Below are 16,122 nucleotides of genomic sequence, written 5' to 3' on the forward strand. Positions count from 1 at the left end.
ATGACCAAGTTGAAGAGCGATATAGTGGAAACGATCCTATCGCGAAGTCTATCCATCTCCCCTTGGTCCCATGTGATCCTACTCCATGCTTGACGAGCCTTAGCCTTCCAGTCGGAGGTGGTGTAAGCCAAAACTTGTGATTTGTCCAACTCCAATTTCAAATCCTCGATAACTTCGCGACAACCTTGCAAGACTCTCTGGATGTCCTTCTCCTGCTGGCTATCCAAACCGTCGACGGGGATATCCTGAATATCATGGAGGACGGTCCATACTCGTTTGACCCTATTTCATTCCACGTATCAGCATTACACCGATGTCTATACATAGTTAGGACTCTACGAGTAGTTGATGATTATACTCCTCTGATATTTTGCTGAATTCCTTAGGGGCTTGGGAGAAGCGCTTCTTGAGATCATCAGCGAGCCTCAAGATTGCCAGAATATCTCCTACGCCGTAACCAAAGCTCATTTTCCGTGCCAAAAAAAAAAAAAAAAAAAAAAAAAAAAAAAAAAGCTCTGTAAAAAGTCTTGCGGCCGAAGCAAATGTTGGGTTAGCTGCAATGAAAAAAGCCACAATCGACTCACGGATTAGGGAGGGGAAGTCGATCTTATAACAAGGCTATGTCAGTCATGCAGATGACAAGGCTTTCGTTTGGGCTTCCCCGCACAAGAATAAGGCAAAGATCTACTCTTACGTGTCTTTACTGTACTCTGTACTACGCTGATAAATCTAACACAATAAAACGAATCATAGGAGGCAATTCACATATCCCCTGTTTACAGCCGATTTTTAACTTACATGCCAAGTGCTTATCTTGGGATTGAAACAGTTTGCCTACTTTATCATAGTGAACTATATCTCAAGCATGATTGGACAATGACATCCAATCTCGCCTTGGATGAGACCCTAGTATAAGGCACAAAAGCATATTGCCATTGTAGAGGTAATAGGTGCTCAGCAAAATGCATAACTGAAAACAACAAAATACCTCATCGGTCAATTCCACTGCAGATGCTTGGGCATATCTATGTGGCTGCTAGGGAGGCTCAGGCTGCTTGCCAGTGTCCGAAGGGATATCTGTCCGAGCCCTGTTCAACGACCCTCGAGGAGTATCGAGAGTTCGGGGGCTGGACCTTGAGGATGCGGGAATATCAGACAGCATGCGTTGTACGCTGCTGCGCCGCCTATCCATACTTTTTGCAGATCTTTTAGACTTTCTACAAGGCATCAATCAGTGTTTTCTTTACAATGCCCAGGTCACGCTGGTCTATGACAAACGACGTACCGCAACGGAGCTGATGTTGTCTCGCAGAGAAAGCCAGACCGGATGCATAGAGAGCATGGCTTTTCAACATCACACTGGAAGGAAATCTGCCATTAACCAGTTATCCTTAGAATATTCTATCGGGTGTCTCGACCTTTAATTTCTGCCTACGACAGCGATCACAGGCATGTCGACGGCTGCCTCGCGATTTGAGTTGCGCATGTCTTGTGCGCGAAATGCCCTGACCTTGCACTTCAGGTAAGGATGCTCTGGACCCTGGAGTATTAGACTCTTGCATGTCGCAAAGGTGGAACGTGATGCGTGAAGCAGAACGTCTGTTCCGGTTGTCAACGCAGGCGTGGTTCCCCCAGTCCGTTCCTGTATTATTAACGCATCTGCCAGCACCTTATGTAATCCACAGATATCATTTGCCTGCGCTTACTAACACATGCAAGAGTCAGGCACAGGTATGAGGCTATTTAGAAACCATATTACATATTCACTTTCAATTTGGAAATCATTTATTGGAAAGAGGGCTAAAGATGTGGGATACTGTGAAAAGCCTGGACACTCCCACCCCAGAGATCTCGATACAGTAATGATGAATCTCATAATATCCAAAGTTATTATATAAGTACTTCACACTGCCAGTGCCATTCAGCCAGCCAGAATATGGCATACGATATTGAATAAATCTTGCAGTGGGCTATTTATTCGGTCAACACTAACTAGTGTTGCATATTTTGATCCGCTTGAGTACACATACATTCAAAAAATTATCCCATTTTCCCACCACAATCATTATGAAGAACCTTGAGGAGCTGAATCGTGCTGCGACAAATAATATCCACCCGTTTCAAATAATCCCCACAGTTCGTTAGTGTCCGCCATTTCCCATCTTCATTGCGACAGGAGGGCCGTCAGACTCAGAACTAGGGGGCTCGGACTTACACCCTCGCCACCTATTATGAGTGTAGATCTATATTAACTGCTTGATTAACTGCTTGATTAACTGCTTGATTAACGGCTTGATTAAATGCTTGATGAAGATACTAATAGAGAGGATCATATGATTCGGATACTAATGACCAAGTACGGATATGAGACTAACCTATATAGGCTAGTCAGGTCACCTGCTGGTTACTCGAGCTGTGGCCAATGAGAGCCGATTTTTGCTCGCTTATTGAACGACGATTTGACCTAGCATAGTACCCTGTAACGCTACGGTCTGCAATCATTGACAGATCCACGGGGTAATAACAAATTCATTCCGGACGTGGAAATGCATGATGCGAGTGCAGAGGACCGGGGTCTGGAGCAATTGTGCCTGGCCCACTTGATTGTTGCTTTACAGATGAGTAAATATCATTGGTAGGTACCTTACAGTAAACTTGGATAGGAAAGCGGTGGGTATAGGAAAATCACATACTCTCTTCAGCTTCAGCTGAGAGCCCAGCCGAGGCCAAGTTGACATTCCACTTCCAACACAGGAGACGTAACATACGCATCAATTGATGGGGTGCGCTACGAACAAATCTTGTCGCAGGACAACTTCTTCAATTGCATGCAGAGGCCATTCACCCTCACATCATCTATATCATCCCTGCCTTTCTTGCCATGGCCCATTCTAGGTAACTGATCGTCAGTGGACAGAATGGGCAGTGCTTTGACCGTGGGCTCTTCGGCCCTGTTTCTGGCCATTCTCACCTCACTGCCGGCCCTCCGATCTTGCGCCTCTCACCTTCGTTCCAAGCGAACAAAAAATGCGTCTGGTTTTGCGGAGCCATGTTCGTCCTACTGTGATCAGGATGGTGAGGCTACGGCTAAGTCGCTTGCTGCCTTCTCGGACAGATGGAACCGGGTCGTGATCTTCCTTTTGGCTGTCGCGGGCCTGGCGGTCAGTCTTTCTCTGGCCGTCATATCAACAATACACAACCACCATGGCTTTGTGATTGAAAGCTGGTTGTTATCAGGCATATGGGTAAGTCAGGTATTAATACATGAAAACGGGCCAATTTGTTGACCTTTTCCAGATGCTCCTTTCCTTCCAGGCGGCGGTCGTTTTCCTTGTTTCGTCCCCGAAAACTCGTTTTTCTCTCATTCAATCGATCTCCGGGGCGAGCATTCTCGCTGGTATCGTCCCTTGGGTTGAGATTTCGCTTTCGTATCCCAGTGGAACTCGACCATCCCCGATATCGATACGGTTCTATACGGCTCAGAGTGTCATTGCCGTGCTCTGCATTGTCGTTGGCAGCCTACTCCCGCGCCGTCCGGACGTGTACACGGATGGAAAAGTGGTAGACCAAGAATCCAGCGTGTCTTTGTTGTCGCGGTACAGCTTCCACTGGGTGGACGGTCTGCTGAAGCGAACAGGCAAGAACAAGGGAATTGAAGTAGATGACCTCCCTGCGTTACCGTATCCGCTGCGATCCAAAACCCTCTGCGCAAAGTTTGCGTCGAATCACAAAGCAAAACAGAAGCTTTGGAAGACAATAATTCTGACACACAAGGGCCCAGTTGTTCTTCAGCTGGCCCTGACGCTTCTGAATGCCGTCCTGAGCTTTTGTCCCCAGGTGATTCTTTACCAGATCCTCAGCTCTCTGGAAGCAAACTCTGGCGATACCCGTGGCTGGGGGTCTGCGGTATGGATTCTCATGTTTGGTGGCCAGCTGCTTCTCTCCTCTGCTGTTAAACAATGGCTGTTTTGGGTCATCTACTCGCGCATCGGGATTCCGGTCTATGAGGAACTGACGGCCATTATCTTTGACAAGGCCATGCGCCAGAAAGACATCAGAAAAGCACCCACTAAACGGCCAAGTCCTGGCCAAGGTGAATCGACAAGCAAGAGCAACCGCAGTGTGATCAACCTGGCGACGGTGGACGCGCGCCGGATTGCCGACTTTGCCTCGTTCGGATACCGGCTGCCATCGTCTGTATTGAAGCTCTCCGTCGCCTGTGCTCTTCTCATCCGGTTGATTGGGTGGAGGAGTCTAGCGTGCGGCCTGGGTAGCTTCCTGCTGCTGATGCCGGTCAATATGTTCGTCGCCCGACGCTATTCCCGGGCGCAAAAGATCTTGATGTCTCATCGAGACCAGAAGATGGCGGTTGTCACTGAGATCTTGCGCGGTATTAGACAGGTCAAGCTGTCCGCCATGGAAGGCGAGTACCAAAGTCGAATATTGGCAGCTCGACAGGTTGAGCTGCGAGCATTATGGAGGTCCTTTCTCTATAATATCAGCTTGAGTTGTCTCTGGATCTTTGGCCCCCTGCTGCTGTCGACGGTCTCCCTGGGCGCGTATTCCATATTGCACGGGGATTTGTCTGCCTCTGTAGCCTTCACAGCCATGTCCATCTTTGGATCTTTGGAGATGACCTTATCCATTCTGCCCGAGATGATATCGAGTGGGCTGGAGGCAAAGATCAGCTGTGAACGTATTGAGGCCTACTTGACAACAACGCCCGAACGGCAAGTTGTCGCGCTGCCAGACGAGAAAATCAGCCTCCAAAATGCCACGATATCTTGGGCCTCGAATCCAGAACAACCGTCTAATCAACAACGCTTCGTTCTCCGAAATCTGAACCTAACCTTTTCCTACAAAGGACTGAGCATCATCTCTGGAAAGACGGGATCAGGCAAAAGTCTTCTACTTGCCTCTCTTCTGGGAGAGTGCGATCTACTCAGCGGAGCCGTCACGTCCCCGTCACGTCCCCAAAGCCCACCCGGTCAGAGCTGGATCGTCGATGGTGCCATCGCATACGTGGCGCAGATCCCGTGGATAGAGAATGCGACGGTTAAAGACAACATCCTGTTTGGCCTTCCCTACAACGCCGCCCGCTATCAGCAGACCCTGTTCGCATGTGCCTTGGAAAAAGACCTGGAGATGCTTGAAGACAAGGACCTGACTGAAATCGGCGCCGATGGAGTCAACTTGAGCGGTGGTCAGCGATGGCGCGTTTCACTAGCCAGGGCGCTGTATTCCCGGGCAGGCGTTCTTATTTTGGACGATATCTTCAGTGCATTGGATACCCACACCGGCGAACATGTATATCGCCATGCCCTCGTGGGCCCATTGGGAGCCGGACGTACTCGAATTTTGGCCACGCATCATGCTTCCCTTTGTTTGGGCCACGCTGACTATTCTGTCGTGCTGGAGAATGGGGGCGTTGGGTATGCCGGGCCGGTTGATAATGGGGAAAAGCGAGAAGAGATGCCTTGTCCTGATGAATTTGTAGGATTCGGTCAACAGCCATCCGGGGCTGTGAGTTCAACACAGACCTCTGTAGATCAAACAAGTTCTTCACGAAAGGCATTCACACAGGAAGAGACACGAGGAAAAGGATCGATCAAGCTCTCAATGTGGGCGGCGTATTTCCGAATGGGTGGTCGGGTTCCATGGTGGGTGCTGGTGATTTCTGGATATCTCAGCTATGTTCTCTTCTACTTTGGCCGGGTGAGTTTCTTCTTTCTCCATTCTCAGCAGTCGTTTCTAACCAGCATCTTCTCCAGGCTTGGTGGGTTAATGTGTGGACGAAGTCAACATCGACACATCTTGAGCCCGAACGGCATCTTAACATCGTCTCCCACAGTATTGACAACGTCATGACCGTCAGCCAGGCCGACCATCCCATCAGCTTCTACCTGGAAGTATATATTGCCCTGTCGATCGCTACCTTCATCTTTGGTGCCACGAAATATTACCTTCTACTCTGCGGCACCGTCGAGGCGTCGAAGAATCTGTTCGACCAGTTGACCTACACCGTTCTTCGCGCGCCACTGCGATGGCTCGACACGGTGCCATTGGGTCGCATTCTCAACCGATTCACCATGGATTTTCATTTGATTGACTCTCGGCTCGCTGTCAATCTCGGCAATGTCACGGATGAACTGTTGCAGGTTCTCGGCATCACATTGTCAGGCATCCTCGTTTCGCCCCTTCTCGCTGTCTTCTCGCTCATCTTGCTGTTGCTGTGTCTACAGATCTCTTCGACGTATCTCGCAGGAGCACGAGAAATCAAGCGACTGGAGAGTGTGGCCAGAAGCCCCATATCTGATCAGTTTGAGACCTGTCTGACTGGGCTAACCACCATCCGGGCTTTTGGAAGGGTGGGTGCCTACCTCGACCTCATTCACGTCAAGGTCGATCGCCATGCCCGAGCCTGGTCGAACCTGTGGCTTTTCAACCGATGGCTCGGGTTTCGAATCTCAGTCGTCGGTGTGGCCTTTTCGACTGCTACCGCCGCTCTGGTGATGTATACCCCTGGAGTCACAGCATCCCTCGCTGGATTCGCCCTCAGCTTTTCCCTGCAGTACAGCAACGCCATCTCGATGAGCCTGAAGCAATACGCCAATACAGAGATGAACATGAATTCCACAGAGCGCGCCATCGAGTATTCCCGCATCGAGACAGAAGATCAAGGAGGACTGCGACCCCCAGCTGCCTGGCCCACAAGCGGACGGCTGGAGATTGAGGACCTCGCCGTGAGCTACGCATCCGATCTCCCACCCGTTCTGGACGGTCTCACTTTTAGTGCTGTGAACGAGAGAGTGGGTGTTGTTGGGCGCACCGGGGCAGGAAAGTCGACTCTCTCCCTGGCGCTCTTCCGGTTCTTAGAAGCAAGACGCGGCAGCATCCACATCGACGGGATTGACATTTCCAAAATCAACCTCCACGATCTACGCAGCCGGCTGGCGATCATCCCCCAGGACCCCGTCCTATTCTCCGGCACGATCCGTTCGAACCTCGATCCATTCAGCCAGCACACCGATGCCGAAGTCCTCGATGCCCTGGAGCGAGTCCACTTGATCAATAGCGACGAAGCCTGCTTCTCCACAGATACTGAACCAGGTCACACCCAACCCCCCAATATATTCACCTCGCTCACCTCAACCATCTCCGAAGGCGGACTCAACCTCTCCCAAGGCCAGAGACAGCTTCTCTGCCTCGCCCGCGCAATCCTATCCCAGCCCAAAATCATGGTCCTCGACGAGACGACATCTGCCGTAGACATGGATACGGACAAGCTAATCCAGCGATCCATCCGCGAGGAACTCCCGCACGTGTCCACGCTCCTGGTGATCGCCCATCGGCTGAGCACCATTGCCGACTTTGACAAAATTCTCGTCCTGGACGCCGGCAGAGGGGTCGAGTTTGGGACCCCGCGTGACTTGATGGAACAAGGGGGAGCGTTTAGGGAGTTGGTGGAGCGAAGCTCGGAGAGAGATGTGCTACATGGGATTATCTATCGCGATGAGTGTGAATAGTGGGGTATGGTGAACAAGACATATTTATCAAAATAGACTACTACTACCATCCAATATTGATAGAAGACTAGCATAAATATTGACAAATCATAATAAGTCCAAAGGGTATCATATCTAAATAGATGCTCATACTTCTCAGTATGCTTTTCTGATATAAGGTAAACCACACATCACCTCCCCCAATCCCCCAGGAATTCGAACCGAGTATATAAACTACCCATCCAAAGCAATACACTCCTCAAACAGACACCCAAGCCGGTTACATCTCCCATAAAACACCAAACTCCGAATAAACTGACTATTATACGCCGTGACCTTCGGCGTCCCACCACCATCATCCACCGGCTGCGTAACAGCAAACACATCCCTCCCAACCATCCTCTGCTGATTGATGACCTTGACCACGCTCAATGTCTGATACACCGGAAAAGCGCCTTCCTCTGTTGGCTGTAGGTCTTTTAACGTCTGTAACCAGTTCTGAATCTCGAGTCCGATAGAGAGATTCTGACATCGAAGAATGGCTGCGAGGAGGAGGCCCGAGAAGCCGATTGTGTAGCTGTTTCTGGTGAGGGAGGTTTGCATGTTGATGCCTTGGGCTGTTTTGAGGAGTTGGAGGGCCCAGAATTCTTCTTGGTGTTCTTGTTCGTGGAGTTGAGTATCTTGATTGCAAAGGAGGCGGAGGAGACCGGTGCATTGCATTATGCGCGCTACTGTATAGTATGCGTAGTTGAGCGCTGCATCGTGAGAGTGGAAGTGGATTGTGCCATTATCTCCGTAGATTGGCTGTTCAGATGGTGGAAGATGTAACAGCCACTCATCTAATGACGCAGCCTCTTGACTCAGACGGGTTATGCAATCAGCATAACTCTCGTCGAGCTCACTTTTTCCTTCGAGTCCCCAATTCCTAAAATGTTGCAGCACGACCTTAAAATTCAACCGATGTGACTCACACATGATGCTAAGGACTTGAACACGTCGTTCATGCAGTGTACAAGGAGCCCCCCTCAACAAAATAGGCAATGTGATAGAGGGGATCTGCTGGCTTATATCCAGCGAGCTGAAATACACACGAGCCCACCATACAACATAGCGAATCTGCATCCACGACGTGAGAAGGGACTTGATAGTCACGTCGCCAACCCCTTCTCTTTCCTCCAGAAGATTCATCATCCCTCGTACATGGCAATAAAAGCCTTGGAAATTGCCCATGGCGGATTCGAGATGGGCGAATAGCACGAGCACGGTAAGGATGACTGTAGGGTCATGGTAGTAGTCGAATGAATTCATTGCGGTGAGTTTCTTGATTGCTGATGAGTAGTAAAAGTGACTTCTTGTTTGATGGAGGAGACTTGGGCTCATCAGCTCGGTTGATGATGTCTTGCGTTCGGCATGGAGACGCCCGATGTTGCAAGAGGACAGGGCAAGGATGGCATCGTTGAGGATGGGGTGGTCAGTCCTTAATAAAGTAGCAGAGTGAAATATTGGATGTAAGGCCGGTAAACAGCGATCCTCCCAATACGTCGAGTAGAAGACATTTCGGTCCGTCGTCTGCAATGATCTGAGCATATCGTTTCGTATACTGGGGACTTGGATAGTCAATCTTTCCTCTGCCCGCTTTCTCGACTCTTCTGGCGCATTATATTTCGAATCATTCACTGTCATCACTTGGAACTTAAAGATTGGCTGGCCATAATCACAGACCTTGCCTAGTCTCAGGCAAGTCCGGCATGTTGGCTTCTGCTCATCACATTTTGTTCTCCGGCTGCGACAGCTTTTACAGCCATTACGCGAGCGTACAATGTCTGTCTTTTTTGGTCTAGGAGGGGCTGGTTTGTACATTTGTAGCGTATTTCTTGGAATTTGGTTGATGAATTCGTAAAATGAGTCAGTTGATGCGTCAAAGTGGCAAATCGCCACACGTGACAACTTAACCCTAATCAGGAAGGTTTCTAGAATCAATGTAGATGGAAATATCAATTCTATTCTACTCTTTCTTTCTATCCTTCAACTCCCCCCGCTCCTTAACCAAAGCAGAGATAGCCTCGCCCGTCTCTCCTCCTAGCTTTGCAAACCCTCTTACCACCCCCTCCCGATCACCTGGTCTCATCTCCTGACTCATCTTGACCTTGCCTTCAACCTTGCTAATCTCAATCTTGATACCCACAATATTCCTCTTCATCAGTTCAATATACTTCTCCGGCGCATCGGCAACCTTCCACGGCGGCGGTCTCTCCCCTCCCGTAAACCCCATAATTCCCCTCTCACACTGCTCCGATAAATCATGCATCTGCTTCGCCAGAAACGAACCTGCCTCTGGCGTCCTGGAATCGTAGTACAGCGATAACTTGCCATACACCTGCACAGCAGAGTAATTCCACGTCGGGACGACTTTGGCCGTATCCGGCTTCGTCTCGGTATAGTATTTCGGTGTGACGTAGTGATCATGCCGGCCGTTGAAGACAACCAGCACGTCCTGGTCAAGGGAGAGAATACCCGGTGGCTGCCCGTCGAGTTTCTCAATCATTGCTTTGGCTTGGGGATTCTGTTTTGCGATGTGCGCGCGGAGTTGGGGGTTTTCGTTTTCCCCTTCCGGGACGTCAAGCACAAATGGGACATGGGTGCATTGGAGGAAGTCGTGGGAGGCAGAGTTTATGCCTGTGATGAGAATACCAAAAGGGTTCTCTTTGATGAATTGGAGGAGGGCTTCGGTGTCGCGCTCTGCGTGGATGTTGGGGAGGAACATGGTCACAGGAATTGATGGCTACTGCAGTTGAGTAGAAACTTGGGAATGATGCAGGTTTATATACCTTACAATTAAGCCTGTCAGTATACTCTATCACACATCAGGTATTAGAAATACAAATTGGATTCAACATAATCGCCATCAAACTATGACTCTAAACGCCAAGCTTTGTTCCTGCGCACCAGATTTGGTAAATAGTGGGTCTTTCAGGGATTTCCCCACTCGATCGCTCCCGTCCACCCGATTTGGATTAGCCTATATTAGGATCCACTGTAGATAGTCTTCCATAAACAGTGTGCAATTGCGATGCGTATGCCATGGAGAATCACGAAAGCGACAGTAAGCTATATAATTATGCACATCCAGGTCCAAGGAGAAGACAACCCATAATTCAATCTGTCACTATGAGCCTACGCATCGCCCTCCTCATAAACACACCCCCCAACACCTCCTTCTGGGATGACGTGCGCAATTCCTACCAATCCGCCTTTGCCATCGTCTCTCCTACCTCCGAGATCCACGTATTCGACCCCGTCTTTCGACCCACCTTTCCCAACCCCCAAGAATACGACCTAATCGTGCTAAGCGGTGGAAAAGCAGACGCTTCCTCATCCGAGCCGTGGGTTCTGGGCGTACTAGGATTTCTGCGAAGAACGGCTCGTGAGGCGCCGCAGACGAAGATTCTGGGGATATGTTGGGGTCATCAGGCTATTGCGAGGGCGTTTGGGGGGGTTGTTAGGGGTGTGGTGAAGGGGCCGATTGTAAGCTCTTAAGTATACTGATGTGTTTAAGGGAGCTAATGTCATTTTTGCAGGCTGGTATTGAAGATGTCAAGTTGACAGAAGCAGGGAGAAGATTCTTTGGCTGCCCAGATACTATCACTTTGGTATCTTCCTACCCATGAATCCCCATCTTACCTTGTACTGATATACACACAGAGACTACCCGAGTTCCATGTACGCGAGGTAGCAGAGCCCGGAATTGACTTCGTCGAGCTGGCAGAGAACCACGAAATGTTCATCAATGCAGCGAACACGATTCTATCCTTCCAAGCACATCCAGAGGTGCACCCTGCGCTTGCTAGGAAGATGTTACTCGAAGAAGATGATGTCTATAATGGGAATCTCTCACAGGAACAGCTAGATGCTCAGCTTAACAGGCTTGAGCAGCCAACGGATGGTGTTGAGGTGTTGAGAAGGGTGGTTGAGTGGGTGAGGGAATAGTTCCTGGGAAACTTGATCTTTTGATTTGGCGAAATCGGCATACGACGTTGACTCGCTATTCTGAAGCGCCCTTTTTGTCAAAGACACGGCTACATTGCCCGTGATGGCTTCCAGACCTCTACTCTGGGTTGTTCAAAATTCGTCTGATAGTCCAACATTGTTCAGATCTGGTCTGGATATATATACTGTTCAAATATACTTCTGCAATTCAGTGATGTAATCAGACAGTCAGGATCATATTTTGGACATTACCAGCGTCAAACGTGCTCCCGTTCATTGCATTGGGAAATGCCACTACAGCATGATCCAATGTTATTTCTTCCTGGTTAGGAAGACAGACATTTTGTCTTCTCTATAATCTCTATATAGTCCTCCTTTATGCTGTGTCTAGTACATACGACCACAGGGTGTGGAGAACAGGGCTTCCCGTCCGCTCAGCCGTACTTAAGCCACACGCCGGCAGGTTAGTAGTTGGGTGGGTGACCACCAGCGAATCCCTGCTGTTGTATGTTTTTCTTTTTTTTTTCTTTTATCTTTTGTTTATTGCAAGCTTTGGAGGGAGTTATTGTTATCGTGGAGTAGTGGAGCATCAGATTGGTCAGATAGTGTGACCATCTGTATACATCTTCAACATGTCTTCATTAGATCAGATAGAATGAACTGCCTCTTCAATATCAGAAATCAGCCGACAAGGAAGGCCTGATCGTTCCAGCAGCTGATCGGTGTTCATAAGTATAAGAGTATTGTGTGCCATTACCCAACACCTGAATACCCTTAATTGAACTACAGCTTTAACAGCTGAAAATGACTTGCAAAATTAATCTCCATTGAGCAGTGATCTGCAAATGATGTCAGTACAAACATGGCGGGGTAAATCGTCCGCCGTAGTCATACATTATAAAGCAGGCGATGAAGAAATCGAAAGCAATCATAATAAATCATAATAACATCTCTAGTCCACGAACAATATGTCCGAATCTGACAGAAAGGTATATATATGACACCCATAGCACTATCACCATAGCTCATGTGATTAAACCAGGAGATTATCATTCATTTCAATAATGAAGATGTATTTGAGGAGCACGAAAAGACTGTTCTAGCGTGGGTCTCTATTCTATCTTCCTGACCGAAAAGGACATCCACTGACTGTGATGAAAAGCATAATTGAGGATGATACTGAGGACGACGATATCACCACCCAACCAAGCTATCCTCCAATTTATCACCCTCCGTGAGTTTGACTCTACTCTATTGAGAACAGGATACTGATATGCATTCATATCAGACCGATGACTACAGGCGCTATTGAAAGGTTGCAGGCTTTGAGTGGAGTCAAAGTGTTTATAGAAGAGTAGGAAAAGAATGGGTTGCCTTTGTCAGCATCGCACTGCTTATATGCCCTGCGACTATGAACTAGCGAGCTTCTTGAATTGCTAGCCGCCAAACCAGCCATAAGCATTTGCAGTGGTCATTCAAAGAATCAGACATTGAATCTTTGATATATTTACTATATATTTTTTAGACCTACTGAGCCTGTTAGTTTAGCAAAGTTTATTATAACGTATCTCTATTACTCACCCTCTTTACTAGAAGCGATTGCTCCCTTACTATCTCCTTCGCTCTTAAGTATATAGAGACCTAGAGATGTCACCAGCCCCTGGAAAGAATTTTCAAAGGGTAATTATTAGTTACTAACTAGTAGAAAATTTCCCTAAATACCTATAAATAATAAAGAGGCAGAATACCGGAGGTGAACTAAACGGCAGTCCCATTTCTTCTAAAATAGTCATATTAAATAGTGTATCTAAGGTTCGCCTTCAGTGTTGGTAGGAGTTGCGTATTAGCACGCCTGGGCTTCGACCAGTGGATCGAGACGTTGAATGGTGGGTTCGGCGAATCCGACTGCAGATATGAACACTCAGTCTCCTAAGAATCCGATGGAGAAGATTAATTCCATTATGGTGGAGGTTCAGAATATTAGACAGCCCGGGAATGCTTGGTGAATCAGTGTTATATAGCATATATGTACATGATAATGATTGACATCCAAGCTGAATCTTGAATATGAATCTTGAATATAAAATTTATACACAATCTGCTATAAACTAGAACAAAACAGACTCACCAACCATATTCCCCCCCGCCTTGGGCATCGAGATAATCCCCGCCTCAAGCAGATCCTGAACCAACCTCACAATCAACCCATCACACCCCTTGGCAGCAAGAACATCAACAGTAACAGGGAACTTCTCCACATGGTGCGTGATAGTGCTATACGCCTCTACCTCGCCAATGGGGATCACAAAGTCCGGCACCTCCCCCATATTCGAGATCCGGGCATTCCCAAAACCAAGCGGCGCACCAGGTAACGAGCGGTAGACGTTCCGCGCAGATTGGGAAGCCAGCCCGTTTGACCCGACATATATCATCAATGATGACGAGCACTCCGCCCCAGAGACAGGGGTGAGGTAGTTCCCCGCCATCCAGTCCATGAAGATAGTCTTGTTCTGGATTGCCTCGTCTAGCGCGGAATCTGGGTACGCGGACGACCAGTTCCAGCGCGAGAGCGGGACAGGGTCGATGAATGGGCGCCGGCCGTCGTGTTTGGCTGCGTAGTCGGCGTAGAACGGGTCGCGGACTAGCGGGATTTGTTGCTTGCTGATTAGCATTGCGTAGGTTAGGTTTAGGAGGGCAGGGAGGGAGACGTCAGACGAGACGGTTGAGGGGTGCGTCGAGGTCCAGTCTGCGGTGAGGTTGACCGGTGTGGGAGTTGTGTTGAGGAGGGTTGTTAGTCTGTCTTGGAAGGCGAGGAGGAGCGCATCTGATGCTGTGGTGTTTGTGGTTGGGAAACCGAGTGTGTATAGTTTCCGGGGGTAGGTGACTGTCTTGTGTCCAGTGTACGAGGTGTAATTCGTACTGTAGAGAGCCTGGTTGGCTTTATCCCACAAATAGGGATCTCTGGTAAGGAGACCCGCTGTATCGAGCACCGGAGACATGGACATGACGTGATCAAGCTCGACGAGACCATGGGACGGCCTCGAGCCGTAGACGCCCTGCACCTGGGCCGGGTTGCGAATCGAGCCGCCTGTATCACTTCCCAATGCCAGATCTAACCAGTCATACGACGCGATGGAAGCACCCGCACCCGACGAAGAAGACGACGGGTCCTGGTATCCGTCTCCGCGGGGGTTAAACGGCGAGTGCAGATCGACCCAGTCCGCCGTAGCGGTTTCGCCGTTCGCGAACTGCGACGGCTTCTGCAGACCGACGATGATCGCGCCTGCGTCGATGAGTCGCGAGACGGCGGTGCCCGTGACGTTATTCTCGGGGTAGAGGTAGTACCATGCGCGATTGCCGTTACTTTGGCGCACGCCGGCGAGGCTGTAGATGTCTTTTACGCCGACGCGGACGCCCGCGAGTGGTTTTTCGTCTGTGGGGGTGTAGTAGATTCGCGATGGGACGCCGACTGTGCTGGATGTAAGGCCGGCAATTTGAGCGGCGAGGGGCTGGAACTTGTTGTCTGGGGTTTGGAGGAGGGGCTGCGTGAAAGCGCCGGCGAAGTCGCTGTATAGACGATAGACGGGGTAGAGCTTGCCTGTGGCTATTTCGATGAAGTAAGGGCCTGAGGGGATCGATGTAGAGTCTAGGGGGAGTATGGTTGTGGTTGGGTTTGTGTGTGCATTGTGGGTGAAGACGGCGCCTGTGAAGGCGTCTGTAAAGACATCATCTCTCGCGATCCAGGTGGAGAAGAGGGATGTTAGGTTGGTGCTATGGATTGGCTCTTGGAGAACAGTGACTGGGTAGAAGCCGTGGACGCTTGGGATGTTGGATAGTGAGGTTGAAGAGACAGTTATGTTGCCTGACGGATATGGCGAGATAAGATAGTCGATCTCATTGAGAGTTACGGAAAAGCCAGTGGACACCAATTGGGCTGATGCTGAGCTGATCAGCCCGAGGAGCCATGCAGATAGGCCCAGTGTACCCAGTGTAGAAAAACGGACCATGTTGACGATGATGCGCTGGTTTTCCAAGATAGGCACATCTTGGTATATATAGACAACTCCGCTCGATCAGAGCCTCTCCGCTCTCGGACGTCTTATCTGCAATTTGGAAATTAACATCGACTGCAGCAATTCTCCAGCATAGTTTGCTTCGACCAAAGGCTCATTAGCAACGCGATCTTATCAGTAAGATAAGAGATAAGATTAACTGCATGGTGATTGGCTGAAACAGGCCGTCGGGGTTTAGCGTGGCGGAAAGAACCGCAGTTGGAGATTTCTCCAAATAAACAGTATACCAGTCTGTCATTCACTGGCTGGTGCTAGTCGTGTCAGACGAGTCGACTCCCACTTCAACTTAGCCTAACAAGCCTTTTGTCCTCTGACTCTTCCCCTTCTATCTCTACAGGTGGCCATTGGCGCTCCATTTTTGTGCTCTCCCTCCAATTCCAGAGGGCCCCAGAGATCGCTCGGCCTTAATGGCTGAACCCATGGACATCGACACCTCTCAATGGCAGGAGGAGCCCCATGAAGAGCAGCCAGTGAACTCACGTCAGAGTCGCAAAAACCCCATACCGCCCGCTGAGTTGAAATCGAAGATTGATTCAAGTCTGGATCATGCCCGTCGA

General features: G+C 49.3%; 7 protein-coding genes across 7 annotated transcripts; 3 read left to right on the forward strand and 4 right to left on the reverse strand.

The window, feature by feature from the left end:
* Nucleotides 1-904: 904 nt before the first annotated feature.
* ASPWEDRAFT_37416 (Zn(II)2Cys6 transcription factor domain-containing protein) lies at nt 905-1,617 on the reverse strand. The gene is made up of 3 exons (XM_040834669.1): nt 1,419-1,617; nt 1,286-1,359; nt 905-1,217 (listed from the first exon to the last, which is right to left on the reverse strand). Exons 1-3 carry the CDS (start codon nt 1,560-1,562, stop codon nt 1,037-1,039), a joined length of 399 nt encoding a protein of 132 aa, XP_040693276.1. The 5' UTR covers nt 1,563-1,617; the 3' UTR covers nt 905-1,036.
* A 1,121-nt stretch (nt 1,618-2,738) lies between these two features.
* ASPWEDRAFT_150886 (uncharacterized protein) lies at nt 2,739-7,526 on the forward strand (the record flags this gene model as incomplete). The annotated part of the gene is made up of 3 exons (XM_040829589.1): nt 2,739-3,245; nt 3,298-5,715; nt 5,772-7,526. Exons 1-3 carry the CDS (start codon nt 2,919-2,921, stop codon nt 7,524-7,526), a joined length of 4,500 nt encoding a protein of 1,499 aa, XP_040693277.1. The 5' UTR covers nt 2,739-2,918.
* ASPWEDRAFT_37418 (Zn(II)2Cys6 transcription factor domain-containing protein) lies at nt 7,478-9,367 on the reverse strand (the record flags this gene model as incomplete). The annotated part of the gene is made up of 1 exon (XM_040834670.1): nt 7,478-9,367. A coding segment is annotated over one exon (1,628 nt), but the record flags the coding sequence as incomplete, so codon positions are not given.
* A 92-nt stretch (nt 9,368-9,459) lies between these two features.
* On the reverse strand, nt 9,460-10,278 carry ASPWEDRAFT_37419 (FMN-binding negative transcriptional regulator). The gene has a single exon (XM_040834671.1). It carries the CDS (start codon nt 10,267-10,269, stop codon nt 9,511-9,513), a length of 759 nt encoding a protein of 252 aa, XP_040693279.1. The 5' UTR covers nt 10,270-10,278; the 3' UTR covers nt 9,460-9,510.
* A 395-nt stretch (nt 10,279-10,673) lies between these two features.
* ASPWEDRAFT_25422 (uncharacterized protein) lies at nt 10,674-11,492 on the forward strand (the record flags this gene model as incomplete). The annotated part of the gene is made up of 3 exons (XM_040832729.1): nt 10,674-11,030; nt 11,084-11,155; nt 11,208-11,492. The coding sequence occupies 3 exons, from the start codon at nt 10,674-10,676 to the stop codon at nt 11,490-11,492; spliced, it is 714 nt and encodes a 237-aa protein (XP_040693280.1).
* Nucleotides 11,493-12,460: 968 nt separating this feature from the next.
* On the forward strand, nt 12,461-12,850 carry ASPWEDRAFT_169441 (uncharacterized protein; the record flags this gene model as incomplete). Its single annotated transcript, XM_040830463.1, has 4 exons — nt 12,461-12,481; nt 12,535-12,596; nt 12,655-12,726; nt 12,781-12,850. The coding sequence occupies 4 exons, from the start codon at nt 12,461-12,463 to the stop codon at nt 12,848-12,850; spliced, it is 225 nt and encodes a 74-aa protein (XP_040693281.1).
* Nucleotides 12,851-13,586: 736 nt separating this feature from the next.
* ASPWEDRAFT_37421 (uncharacterized protein) lies at nt 13,587-15,506 on the reverse strand. The gene has a single exon (XM_040834672.1). It carries the CDS (start codon nt 15,497-15,499, stop codon nt 13,601-13,603), a length of 1,899 nt encoding a protein of 632 aa, XP_040693282.1. The 5' UTR covers nt 15,500-15,506; the 3' UTR covers nt 13,587-13,600.
* Between the last annotated feature and the right edge of the window lie 616 nt (nt 15,507-16,122).

The sequence above is a fragment of the Aspergillus wentii genome (genome assembly GCF_001890725.1).
Source record: "Aspergillus wentii DTO 134E9 unplaced genomic scaffold ASPWEscaffold_2, whole genome shotgun sequence".
Classification (NCBI taxonomy): Eukaryota; Fungi; Ascomycota; class Eurotiomycetes; order Eurotiales; family Aspergillaceae; genus Aspergillus; species Aspergillus wentii.